This window comes from Syngnathus typhle, linkage group LG6, assembly GCF_033458585.1.
Source record: "Syngnathus typhle isolate RoL2023-S1 ecotype Sweden linkage group LG6, RoL_Styp_1.0, whole genome shotgun sequence".
NCBI lineage: Eukaryota > Metazoa > Chordata > Actinopteri > Syngnathiformes > Syngnathidae > Syngnathus > Syngnathus typhle.
In genome coordinates this window covers 4,122,469-4,135,119 of record NC_083743.1, presented here as the reverse complement: position 1 = coordinate 4,135,119, position 12,651 = coordinate 4,122,469, and the positions used below count along the sequence as shown (strand labels likewise).

The window sequence follows — 12,651 nt, the reverse complement described above, 5'->3', positions numbered from 1 at the left end:
AGTTCAAAATAAAATTTCCTTCTCTGGCCTACTAAACCATGTTCTGAACAATAGCCTTGACCTTTTTGGGGCTAATTCCCCCAAAAAATAAAAGCCATGAGAATCACAAACATGAAAATTGAAGCAATTGTGTAATGTCGCAACACTGCCAATGCCATTACATGGAAGAGGGGAAAAAAAAAAAAAAAGAGAAAATGTGAGCTAAAGAGACGATAGGCTTTATTTTGTGGAAGCTGCTCTTTATTTGAAAAAGAAAAAACAATATTTGAGTGATCGCCTGCTACAGGTTCTAATGACAGAAGAGATCTGCAGAGAGGATCATCCTGAATCAAGACTTAATAGGTGGAATCAAAATTGGATTTGAATCATGTTCATATTCCATACATCTTTCATTTTAGCAATCAAAGAACAGTCACTTGTTTTGTCTTAATTATCCTATTTACACTGAGCGCCGATCAACAGCGCTCGTCCCTCGTCCTCCGCCGACGCTCGCCCATCCGCCGCCGAGCGATCGTGTTGATCTCCCGTCCGATTCGCGTGGCGCTCGAGCGGGACGGCGGGTGGGTGTCTGCGTGTGCGGCGTGGAAAGATGTGTGCAACATGAAGAAAACTCTTCACATTCAGAGAGTACAGGCAGCCTCGAGCGTGCTCGCCGAGTCGATGGCGTGCCAAGCTATTAAAGCAAAATGGAACCCGCCGCCGCCGCCGAGATGGTGCGTGAAGTGTTACCCAAGTTACAAACAAAGACCTCGATATAGGCACAGAATGCACTATGTACTCCTTAGCGCAGGGGTGGGCCACCCTTTTCGTATCAAGTCCCCCAAGGGCCGTGCTAATTTTACAAAAACATGATCAAACTTCTTTTTTTTCCTTTTCAATATTCATTATATATTATGAGAATGTGTTTCGGATCGGATGGTGGGCCGCATTGGTGCCCCACCCCTGCTCTTGCAGAAACCTCTGCACTCAGCACAGTGGCGGCTGTGATTAATTTTTTTTTTTTTTTTACTTTTCTTTTTTAATTTTCATCTAGCAATAGTAAAAAAGAAAAAAAAAAAAAAAAATTAACAAAAGTCAATATTTAGTGCTCTATCATTCGGCTTAATAGGTGTCATTTATATAATAGCTATTTGTCACTACCTCTTGATGATAGTTTTAACGTTCAAGCACTCCCACGGGTGTTCAATGCTCATTATGCGCCGTTGATTTTACAATAAACCCCCCCGCCCACGCTCCTTCGACCGATAATCATAAATAAATACAAACGACACAGGGAATGTCTACTGTAAACACGGTAAAAAAGACACAAACTAAACGGGTGTAAACGTCGTTAGCATCACTACACCGTGACAAGTGATGGACTGTGGCGCCGAGGGGGAGGGGAGAGAAAAAAAAAAAAAAAAAAAAGGGGAGACGGTCCCCATCGCCCGGCAACTAATCACCCTCCCCCCGCTCGCTCAACACCCGACCACAGTTTACATTTTTTTAGTGTCTTTTTTTCCTTAACCAAATACATAACATTAAAGTTTGTCAGCAGCCAGAACGTTACCCTTACAGATGACACTGTAAAATAGAGAGGGAAGCCTTCTTGTTACCATGGTTACTGAAAACCATCGCAACATGTTTGATATTTTAAGTGAGTAGTGTGTGCGTGTGTGGGTTGGGGGGGGGTGTAAGAGAGGAACGTGGTGGAGGAAGGGGGGTGGGTACGTGAATGTCTCTCCGGAGACCTGGACGAGGACCAAGCTTTTTGCTGCTAAGTGCTTCATCTTTCCGATAGACGAGCTCTTCAAAGTTACATGAACTGCGTCTGCAAGGGAGAATGACACAAATTAGGCGAATGTACACAGTCACGTCATTTCGGTGCTGCTGCTGGATAAGCCCCGCCACACACTCGGCAGCATATATTCGATAATTGCATTAATGATACATAAATTCCAAAAAAAAAAAAAAAAAAAAAGGGTTTCAGTTTACATCCAATTTCCACAACTGCTTAAGTTCTAGTTAGCACCTCAAACATGGTAGCTCAATGTCCCTTACACTTATTTGATGTCATGCAAAGCTTGTTGTGGAAAAATATCTCATGGGCGGGGCACAGAGAACAGTCAGCTGGTTGAATTCAATTTAAAAAAAATAAATAAAATAAAGACAAAATCAGTTCTTAGCAGTATGCGATGAGTGGCAGGATAAAATAGGTGGCGTGAGGCTCATTACAGCCAAGACAGTGAGTGGAGCCAAGCAAGATCAAGCAAAGACTTAAAAGCACGTGGCATCGAAGTCAGATGAAGACAAAAACATGAAGACGACAGACAGCGTGTGGGCGAAAGAGAAAGCGAGAGGAAAAGCAGCCACACACGGATGTTGAGCACAGGCCACATATGGGATGCGGCCGCCAGCAGAAGGGGGCATGCTGTACCTAAGGAGACGCTCTACAAGAAATCCTTGAGAGAGAGGTGTGCAAACGGGTCCTGTCCGGGGGCTCGGAGAGGACTCTGGCTGGAAGGGCTAGAGGCCGCCGAGGGCTATTCATAGGAGGACACACACACAGTAGGGGGGCCAAAGGAGAAGTCAGAGAGTCAGCGCGGAGACGGGGGATGAGATTAGTTCGGACAAGCGGCAATGTCAAATCGAATGCATTTGATAGATGGAGAACGGAGGGGGGGAAAAAAAAAAAAAAAAAAAAAAAGATGATGCGCAGTTTGAGACCAGAGCTGAAGCTCGTTCAAACCCGACATCATCGGTGTTTGCGCTAATTTGGGAATATGACAGCACGATGATCACACACACCAACACAAACACCTGGCAGAAGCAGGGTGCACCCACCTGAGTGCTGGACACGGAGCCAAAAGGGTTGGGCGGCCGCATCACTGGCTGCCCGTACATCATGGTGGGCGGCGGATTCATCATACCCATGGAGCCCATTTGTGGGGGCTAAAAAGAAAAATGGAGGATTATTTGTCAAACGTTGCAATCAAAGTACTGGTCCGGGAAAAAACTATTCTTGGCTGATTTGGGAGCAGAAATTTAAGATACGAGCACTCGATGTGGAAGTGAACTTTACGAGGAGCAGTTTGGCCGATTGTGAAAGAAGTCAAGTGTCATTCTTAAATAAAGCCTCAGGCATGTAGTCCTGTGAATAACAACCGAATTACTTAAACCTACTGAGCAGCTGTAAAATGCTTGCGCATGCAATTTGCTGCCCTCTAGCGGCCAAGGCGCGCACATATTCAATTTTTAATTGAGCATGAAACAAATTCAACTTCTAACATGGTCGCTGCTCTTGCAGTACTCACCATGCCATAGCCCATCATGCCTGTGGGTGTGGTGGCAGGGAAGGCCATGATGGACGGCGGCTGCGGGAACATAAAAACTTGTTCAAGGTTGACAGGATGCGAGAATTTTTTTTTTCTATTTTAGAAGTAAAGAAAAAAAAATAATCATACTATGCTCTACGCGCCATCACTAGTCTAATGAAAGTATTCGGATTAATAGTGCATTTGTGGAAAGTCCACCCATTTTCATCCCACGTCACGGGGGGCGGCCATTTTGACACTGGCTGTTGACTGGGCCACACGCCGTACACAGACCGAATGCGGAGATGTAAATCACCATGGAGACGGGGTTCCAGGTCGTCGTGGGTGCCGCTTTAGGTTGCCAGTTGGTGCCGCCTGTCAGCCTCTTCTCGCCGGGCTGACTCCAGTGCATGTCACTGTGGATTAAGGCAGCTTCAGTTAAGCCAGTGCTTCTCAAATAGTGGGGCGCGCCCCCCTTGGGGGGCGCCGTGCTATACCTGGGGGGGCGCGTGTGACCCTGGGGAACAGGCTTTTTTTTTGCAGTACTAGAATAAAGTGTAATTGCGCAACTTCCCAGCAGGGGGCAGCGGCGCTCTCATTGTTACTTCTGTGACGTTTGCGACAGTGCAACATTTTACGATTTACAAGACAAGTTAGGATAGTCACGGTGGGGAGGGGGGGCGCGAATAGTTTTCTTCTTGCTAGGGGGGGGGGCGTAACAGAAAATAATTGAGAAGCACTGAGTTAAGCGTTTCTAACGCAGTGCTGGGAAGACGCCGAGCGACCGGACGTCACTTACTTCTTCATGGTGCCGTTTCCGATGCCGAGGTCTGAGGGAAAACACAAGAGGCTTCAGGCAGGGACGATACAAAAATTACAATGCAGCGGAATAAATTCAGAAATGTATACATACTGCCCACAAGGTTGGCGAGGGAGGAGTCAAGGTCGTCCGACACCAGCTTCTCTGGCTGCTGATTGGACGGCAGGTTGGAGCCAGCAAGAGTCGGTTTCAGGATCCCTCCGGCGACGTCTGACAAGACACGGAGGGTCAAATTTATGAATTGGTTCACTTGCCAAGAGAAGTTTTGACTATGTTTTGATAACATTTTGTTATGACACAAACATTACACTGACTGTTGACAATATGAAATTCTGGTGCCAATGTACGAGTTCAGCTTCTCATAAAAAGTATAAATTACACGGCAAATACAGTGAAACACCGGAGATTGACAATCTCCCAATGTAATAACATTTTGTGATCACAAGATGGCGGCACATGGCCATAAAACGGCATGAGGTATCACTGAGGTGACAATAAACTAATAAAAAAAATCTCAAGTGTGAATAGCAACATTTTAAGCAGGGAACAAACATTTTAAACTGGTTGTGTGTTTTTTTTTTATTTTACCTAGTCCTGTAAATTAAATCTGTTGATAGGAAGGCAATGCTAAACCTGCACAAGGTACTTATAAACATTCGTCGGTACTATTGAGTGGAGAACAAAATAAAAAAGATGATGTGAAATGAAATCCTAACCTTCAGCATTGAGGCTGTTGCTGCCCGTGGCTTTGGCCCCAAACACAGACTCAAAGTCCACTTGGAGACCTGCAGGTGGCTGGGGAGGGGGCTGAGGCGAGGAGTATCCTTAAAGAAGATGAAAAGAAGGCAGCTGCAGCTAAGACAAGCGACGCCTCTCAAACGGGACGCGGTTCGACAAGCGCGGGGAGTCGTCAGCTAGTGGCGGAGCGGGATTGGCGCATCCACAAGCACACAGAGAGAGCCTTCAATACCTCTGAATAGACCTGCTACAGTAGAGGGCTCTGTGGGGAAGGGAGCCTGGTGTGGGAGGTGCTGGGCAATGGACACTGGGCCACAGAAGGAGTCTGACACGCCACAGGAAGCATCAAGAAGAAGGAGAGGAAGAAGAACCAGAGCAAAAAAAGAAAAATATAAGCGCTTCAGGACCAAGCCAGACAGCCAGGCAGAAGAAAGAAAAAAAAAAAGGCAGCTAACATGTTAAGGAATTGAAAGTCACCAAAGAGTGAAATATTAGAGAATGTTACCATCATAAACGGGAGGGAGTGACTGAACATTGAAACAAAAGCTTTTGGGGTATTTCATAGGGTCCAATGTTTGCAGGACTCGGAGCCATTGCAGTACCTGAGATGGAGTGTTCTAGCCGCACTGTGCATTTGTTATTGCTTGAAACTGACGCGTTTGTGTCAGTAAAGGGATTGTAACGATCTAGGGAATCAAACATAGTGTTGGTAAAAAGAAAACAAAAACAACTTAAAAAAAGCTCTACAGCAACACATCACACAACCAAACTTCATCTAAAAAGGGATTTGGGTGGTTTGGGGGGGTTATCATTTTCAGTAGGGGGTGGGCATCATTTTGGTTCTATAAAGGAGGAGGCAACGATTTGAGCTTCACAGACAGACAACATTTAAACGACATCAGCATGGAGGACAAAAGCACACTAAGCCATCATGCTTCTACGCAGACTTGAGCGAGGACAATGCGGAGAAACAAAATGAGTCATTACCACCAAACATTTCATGAGCAGACGTCCTAGTGGAAAAGCTAACACCGTCTGAAGACACGACAGGTAAGTGAGAGGCATCGACAACGAGTTTTGAGAGGAAAGGGTTAAGGTTTGGCATGGAGTCGTCTCCAGCTTCGGCGAAGGTGAAAGGATCTACAGGCAGGCAGAGAGAGAGAGAGAGAGAGAGACAGGAAAAAATGAAACGGACCAAAAACGAGTGGCGAGGAACTGGTGGACATAGAAAAAAAAAAAAAAGAGAGCATGCAGAGCAGCTCCAAACAAGACGCAGATGGCGATCGAGAGGTGCGTCGGCGGCGCGCTACCTTCCCACGCCGTGGCCACGGGGAGCCCTGACGAGGCCGACTGCACGGCTGGCTGGAACGTGGACTGAAGGTCAAACAGGTCGCTCTCCATTTTCACCGCGCTGGAACGCCGTTACAGAAAGACGAGTCGTCATTACATACAAAAATAAAGGAAATAAAATGAAATATGCTGCCGCCTACGGTCACAATGTATAATGCAGCAAAGGCACATTTTTAATTGCATTTTCTGTTTTTGCCGCGTCAGACAACGAAATGTAAGGTACCCGTTGGAACAGCTTGGTGTGGAGAAGAGATCGATGGCCGGGGCCGTGTTAATAGTTCCCCCCGTGGTGGAGATGGGCGACGTATCAGTGGTGGCAAACGAGGGCCTCTTGGAGAGCTCCTTGAGTCTTTGCTCCTGCAGGATGAAGGACACGCATCCAAAATAAAGCAAAGCCGTAAGAGGGAATCATCAGGTAAGGTCGGCTCAGCTGAACCACCTTCAGCGCCTTGAGTCGGGCCTGCTCTTCTTCCAGCGCCGCCTGCTTTTCCCGTTCATCCACTTTGGTGAAAGACATTCCCGTGCTCGCCAGCGACGACACGGCGTTGGATAGAGTGCTGGCTCTGTGGGGCGGACACAAGTCACGCTGGGATGCGGGCGACGCGGACCCGTGGAGTCACAGCCCGTGATGGGCCAATTAACATACCTGCTGGCTGCCGTGGAGTCTTTCACCTTCTTGCCCTCTAAAGAGGCCAAGTGCTGCTCCAGAGCTTCCAGGAGGCTGCTGGGAGCCTGTCGCGGCGAGAAAACACACTGTCAGCTTTCTGCTCACACACCGCATGACCGTGTGTGCGAACATCGACACCATGAAGGACAGTGGTGGGCAACCAAGCAAGGACAGAATATAAACCATCCCTTTTTTTTTTTAAAAAACAGTTTTTCTAAAGTTAAACGACTAATGAGGACAAGAACAAGAAGAAAACAAAAAAGGTAGTTGTACTATTTAAAACTGTGCTTGCACAGGTAATACAAGGTTCTCTAACAATGACAAGTTTGTATTCTGCAACAACTGATTAAAAAAAAAAAAAAAAAAGAATCACCCTAAAAAATTTAGTTTTGAGTCAACCTTCATAGTAACACTGCCTCCGATTTCACTTTGTGACTTGAAAGCTCATTGTCGCCCACCACTGATGATGGCATTCCAGCCATACACTTGCATGAGAGCGACGTGTGTGTGTGTGTGTGTGTGGGATGCCGCACTATACCGCAGCATGTTCAACAACCTACGGCAGATTGTTGGAATGGACCACGACTAAGCACAACAGGGCAGCCATCTTGCAGCAAATGAGCTACTCTGATTTGACACTTCACCATGAGGAAAAAGACACCACATAGATTCAACCCCCCCCCCCCCCTTCCTATTTCTTAGGCTGTTTGAGACAACCCCATGGTGGGAGACGGCACGAATGACATGCAAAAAAGGACAACACCGGCGAAGCAAGTCACAGACACAGAAGAAGAGTGAAATGAGAGTACTTACACAGACTGTGAACTAAAGTGGAAAGATAAGGAGGGGGAGAATACAGAATATAAAGGTGGTGACAGTCAGGGGAGGAATCCATTTGAGCCGTGCGGCAAATAAAGCGCCAACGGCACAGCACAGCACCTACAGTCCAAGCATGTGCGCAACCTTTACTGTCAATGTGCAACTGTGACTCGACTGCAACCTATGTGGGGACCTGACACCTTTATTTACCGTAGAGCAAGAAGAAGAATAGGAAAGCTTGAGGCGCGAGAAGAAAGGACAGAAGAGAGCACAGCAACTTCTGTGGAACCATGCGCTCAAGAGTGGGGGGGGGGGACAAAAACGGCATGCAAAGTGCAGAAAGAAGAGAGCATAGCCAATGGCGGCCATCTTGCTCCGGGGAAGCCGATCACTTTGCTGCCTCTCATTCATTGTCGTTATACACCCGGCAAAAATCTCAAGCACACCCGCATTTTTTTTTTTTTTTTTTAAAGCCGAGTACAAGAGCCGTAGCTTTCTATCACGGCGGTTTCATCGGACATTATGGTATCCTTCATCGCGGATGGAGCTTCTCATGAGAGTGTATACATTGGTAGGTGATTTAAAATTGATCCTAAAAGAGGAAAGAGAGAGACCAGCTTGCAAGCTTACCTGGGAAAGATCTGGAATGTCTCCTCGGTCGATGCCCACCTGCTGTTAAGAGCACATAGAAAGCCAAATGAGTTTTTTTCCCCCCACCCACTTCTCACTCCAAGCCTCCTGTAAGCCACTAACATACCTCAGCTACTTTAAGGAACTCTGATATCCGGGTCATTCGGGTGAGGAACTTTTTGTAGATGTCCAGCCCTTCTTTGCACTGGGTTTTCTTCATGTCAAAGTATTTCTCTGTTTAGAAACCAAAGAGGAGGGTTCAAATGTTGGTGTGATTATCTGGAGGAGGAGGAGGCGGTGTTTTCTAACCAAGCAGGTTGATGATGCCTTCGTTGTAGGCAGCAAAGAGCCTGATGGAGTCTTTGAAGAGGAGCATGAAGGCTGCATTGATGACTCCATTAGTCAGCTCGTTGGCATTGACCTGCGGCAAAGCAAATGAGATATAGTTTGTAAATACGCATGACATTTCTCTTTGTGGCGTTGGGCTGAGAGCGGCCATTGACGCAGCACTCTCGCACACAAGCCTTTTTTTTGCGGCAGGCTTCACCTCCAACTCACATTGAAATCGAGGAGGGCGTCCATCTGGTTCTGAATAATGGGGATGGTCTTGAGCAGCTTCTCTGTATTCATGGTCCTCATGACGCCGTCCACTCTGAGAGGATCAGCGGACACAAGTAGTCAGCGGCCGCGGCTGACAAAACGTTCGAGACAGGTACACGTCGTTTCCTCATTTTCAGCGCCTTACCCTCGCTTAACTTTGGTGAAGTCAAAGGCAACCTGTCTGTACGAAACGGCTTTCTCGTTCAGGTATCGACTGTACCGGCGGATAAACGTGGACATGTCGTACCCTGGAATGAAGAAACGCGCGTCAGACATGTTGTGTAAAAAAAAATGACAGCGGGGTGTAGCGCTTACCTTGGAGGCCACTTTTGTCCAAGAAATTGCTGAGGTTGAATAATGTGTTCCTCGAAGCCAGGTACTGCACAAAACGCTGGAAATGGGAGTGAGGGAGAGGCAACCATCACTAAAAGGTATTAAATCCAAATCATACATGCGATGGTAATCTGCTTGACATCAGTCGCCTGGGTGAGATTATCTGACATGGCTCACCTCGTTGCCATACACCATGAGGTGGTGCGTGGTGATGAGCGACTTGAACACGACCACCCAGCTGGTGTTGGTGGTCCTCTCAAAGAGCGAGTCGGCCAGTTGGGGAATGTTCACGTTCATCTCGTTGGTACAGTGGATCAGGTCTGACGCGGGAACAAACGATTGTCAGATGCCATTTTGTCCTATTCTCGTCCATTATTTTTTTTTTAAACTTCAAGTAAAGAACATTCCATAGGGTGAACGCAATGCCGTGCTGGCGCTTCTCATATTTTTGTCTTCATCCACAATAAACCAAAGCGATGACGTTTGCTAACATTTTGAGCCCGATGGCAGAGCAACACCTGCTGCTTTTGAGGACTATGAATAAACACAAGTGAGCGAGCGCCATGAGGGACAAGCCGAGTTTTGCGCCCCCAGGTTCAAAGTTGCCATGATTTGGACCCTCTCGATTCAATTTGGCAACGGCCGATCAATTCGTGGCATCTAACATGGCCTCTTTTTAATAGTAATGAGCACATGGAGCACTCCATTCAGTTTTGTGTTCAGTGATGACGGCCGCTGCCAGCGATTGGTAAATCATACATGTGCTGTCCCACTCGCTCGGGGCTCATGTCGTTTTTTTAACGTCCGCAGAGCTGGCCGAGTCAAAGCTGCTTGACCCGCTTTAAAATGGAAATATTTGGGAAAAAAAAAAAAACTTGGCTGACGACAGCACGGATCAGAACGACAACGTAATTGGGCCTCCCTTCTTTTGCCGTCCTATATTTGACTCCTCGAAATAGGGCAGGGTAACCTTCGCCAGAAGCGGATGCTAGTTAGCACGGGTGACTGCGTGAAGAAGAGCGAGGAGGAATATGGAGGAGGCAGTCATGTGACAGCCTGCTTTTTGGGGGGCTTCTCGTGGGATAGAATCGGACTCGTGTGACAGCCGTGATGATTCATACCGGAGGGAATTGCCTTGCGTCAGTGTGACATGCAAAGATAACTTGTGGGGAAATAAATCATGTTGCGCATGGGCTCAAAGTGCAACTGAGGGTCATACCAACTAGAACAAGAAGAAACTAACTGCAGGGTGGGCCAAAGGAAGATCTAAGCTTTGAGGAAAAACACTTAGATTCATACAATTATATTTATCAAACCGTTATAAGTCATCAAAGCTCAAGATGTGGTTCCACATTGCAATACACAATATTACAAAATGGCACCAATCGAAATAAAATCTTGCAGGATGAGGGGTTGATGGAATGTTTAGGGTTACAATTGGGGTTGCAACAGTCAAAAAATGTTGTGATGCTGTGCTGAAAATTCCATTAATTAAAATTTGATATCTTTTTTGGTTTGGGGTTCCAAAACAAGCATTAGGACTTCCAAGATGAATGATTCGGCAGGTTGGAGTTTCCTTAGGGTCGGTAGTTAGGATCGCAAGTATTTAATAGCTGGGTCTGTAACCAGCGGTTACAATTGAACTTTCTGGGCCACCTAGTACTGTTTAAGTTCTACATTTGTGATGACAATGTTTTCTTGACAGTAAAATGTTCCTCGGGCCGTTGATTGCCGACCAGGCCGTTGCTTTAACGCGTGACACCTCGGGCGAGTCACCTGAGCGGCACAACAGGTGTGCCACCTGCCAATAAAACGGGATCCACAAGCCCATCCCTAAAATTCATAATTGATAAACATTTAATTTGTATCCATTAATTACAGACTGCAGGTGATAAAATGATTAAATTTGCTGGCAACAAATACATCTGATGTCATATGGGGGGGCCCGGTTCATACATTTTATACCGTTAGCATCTCCGACTACTATTACTACTTCTGCCTTTAAAAGCAAAAATAAATAGGAGAAGAAACGTCATTAATCGACAAAAGACCGCTCCAAACACTGATTCCGAAATGAGTTGCAAATTCACACGCGCGAGGAAACGTAGTTTAATTTGATATCTTCTCCGTGACTTGCGGTAGCTTTTAGCATGTTAGCGGCGCCTCAGGCTTTCGGGCCTAATCGTTCCAACAGCCGCCATCACCTCCTCAGCGGCGGCTTTAAAGAGGCGACACACTTTTAAAATCAAAAAGACAATCAAAACATACTCACAGTCTAAATGTTTCTTCTTCGGGCCCATTATTTCGTGAGTGGTGGCCTTGCATACGGTTTTGGATACGGCGGATCCCGTTACGCTGTGCTGGGCTGCCGTTATCCGGTCCGTAATGCTCTGCCCCGACATCTTCGCTCACTTGTTCCAACACAAAAAAAATAATTCTGGGGAGAGGGGGGGGAACACACTTGCCGGCGTTTATTGTCGTCAATAAGTTCTAGCGCAGGGAGGAGAACCCGTCCACCGCCTTGCGAAACCTGGCCGTACTCCTCCTTGCCTCTCCCACCGACCGCGGAGGTTGGTGTGAAATCAGAGCTAAGCTAGTCGGCTGTTATAATAAGGAGGGCGGAATGTAGCGACAACAACAACAAACGTTAACAATGTGTCGTTGCGCCGCTAGCTGCCCGTCACACATTCAAGGCTTGCGGTGTTCGCATTCATCCACCCCGGCTCTTCATCCCGCTGTGGCTCACCGGATTCCCCGCCTGCCTTCCTGCAGTTTATCTGCCTGCCTAGCGCCGCTCCGCCTCCCGGTGCCGCCGTCGCCGATGTAGCGCAATGGTGAGAAGGAAGAAGGACGCAGAACGGGCCCGAAGTGAGGGGGGAAATGGCGGAACTTGTCAGGCTAGCACGACGCCCGCTGACCCTGGATCCGCTGGCACAGCGCCCGGGCTTTTAAAGACTGATGTGACGCAGGTGCACCATAACTGACCTCAGGCCGGCTAATTTGGGCTATGAGGAGCCGTCAGGGACATAATTCATTATTATTATTTTATACACACTACTAACGCGTTCTCCCATGTATTATTTATTTACCCCCACCAATGAAATGCTGTCATACGCACCAATGAAATGCACTCATAAAACTTTTTTTTTTTTTAAATTCCACTCATTACTGAAAAGCTTTCATACACGCAAGTCACATCCACCAATGAAAGGCTCTTAAAACGCTCTCTGAACTGCTCTCACACAAAGAACTGATATTTTTGCTCACTTGCAAAATGCTCTCTCGGTACTAAACGTTAATAAAAGGCACCACTGCAAAGCTGTCAGTTGAAATAGTGGCAGGCAGCTCAGTTGGATAAATTGGCTGTTGTTTTTGAATCATCTTCATCTGCAGAATTTTTC

General features: G+C 46.9%; 1 protein-coding gene across 12 annotated transcripts; it reads right to left on the bottom strand.

Moving 5' to 3' along the window:
• Positions 1-218: 218 nt before the first annotated feature.
• Positions 219-12,178, bottom strand: picalmb (phosphatidylinositol binding clathrin assembly protein b). 12 transcript variants are annotated; one of them, XM_061281868.1, is made up of 24 exons: positions 11,997-12,178; positions 11,523-11,661; positions 9,428-9,570; positions 9,233-9,308; positions 9,063-9,165; positions 8,876-8,969; positions 8,627-8,738; positions 8,445-8,551; positions 8,318-8,359; positions 6,848-6,933; positions 6,638-6,764; positions 6,425-6,558; positions 6,162-6,262; positions 5,839-5,991; positions 5,454-5,537; positions 5,084-5,176; positions 4,830-4,937; positions 4,207-4,323; positions 4,093-4,123; positions 3,610-3,709; positions 3,294-3,353; positions 2,824-2,931; positions 2,417-2,522; positions 219-1,810 (listed from the first exon to the last, which is right to left on the bottom strand). In XM_061281868.1, the coding sequence occupies exons 2-23, from the start codon at positions 11,650-11,652 to the stop codon at positions 2,430-2,432; spliced, it is 2,202 nt and encodes a 733-aa protein (XP_061137852.1). In that variant the 5' UTR covers positions 11,653-11,661; positions 11,997-12,178; the 3' UTR covers positions 219-1,810; positions 2,417-2,429. The 12 variants fall into 12 exon arrangements, with proteins under 12 accessions (XP_061137852.1, XP_061137853.1, XP_061137854.1 ...); XM_061281869.1 differs by having other exon boundaries at positions 6,641-6,764; positions 11,523-12,175; XM_061281870.1 differs by lacking the exon at positions 2,417-2,522 and having other exon boundaries at positions 11,523-12,176.
• Positions 12,179-12,651: the final 473 nt, after the last annotated feature.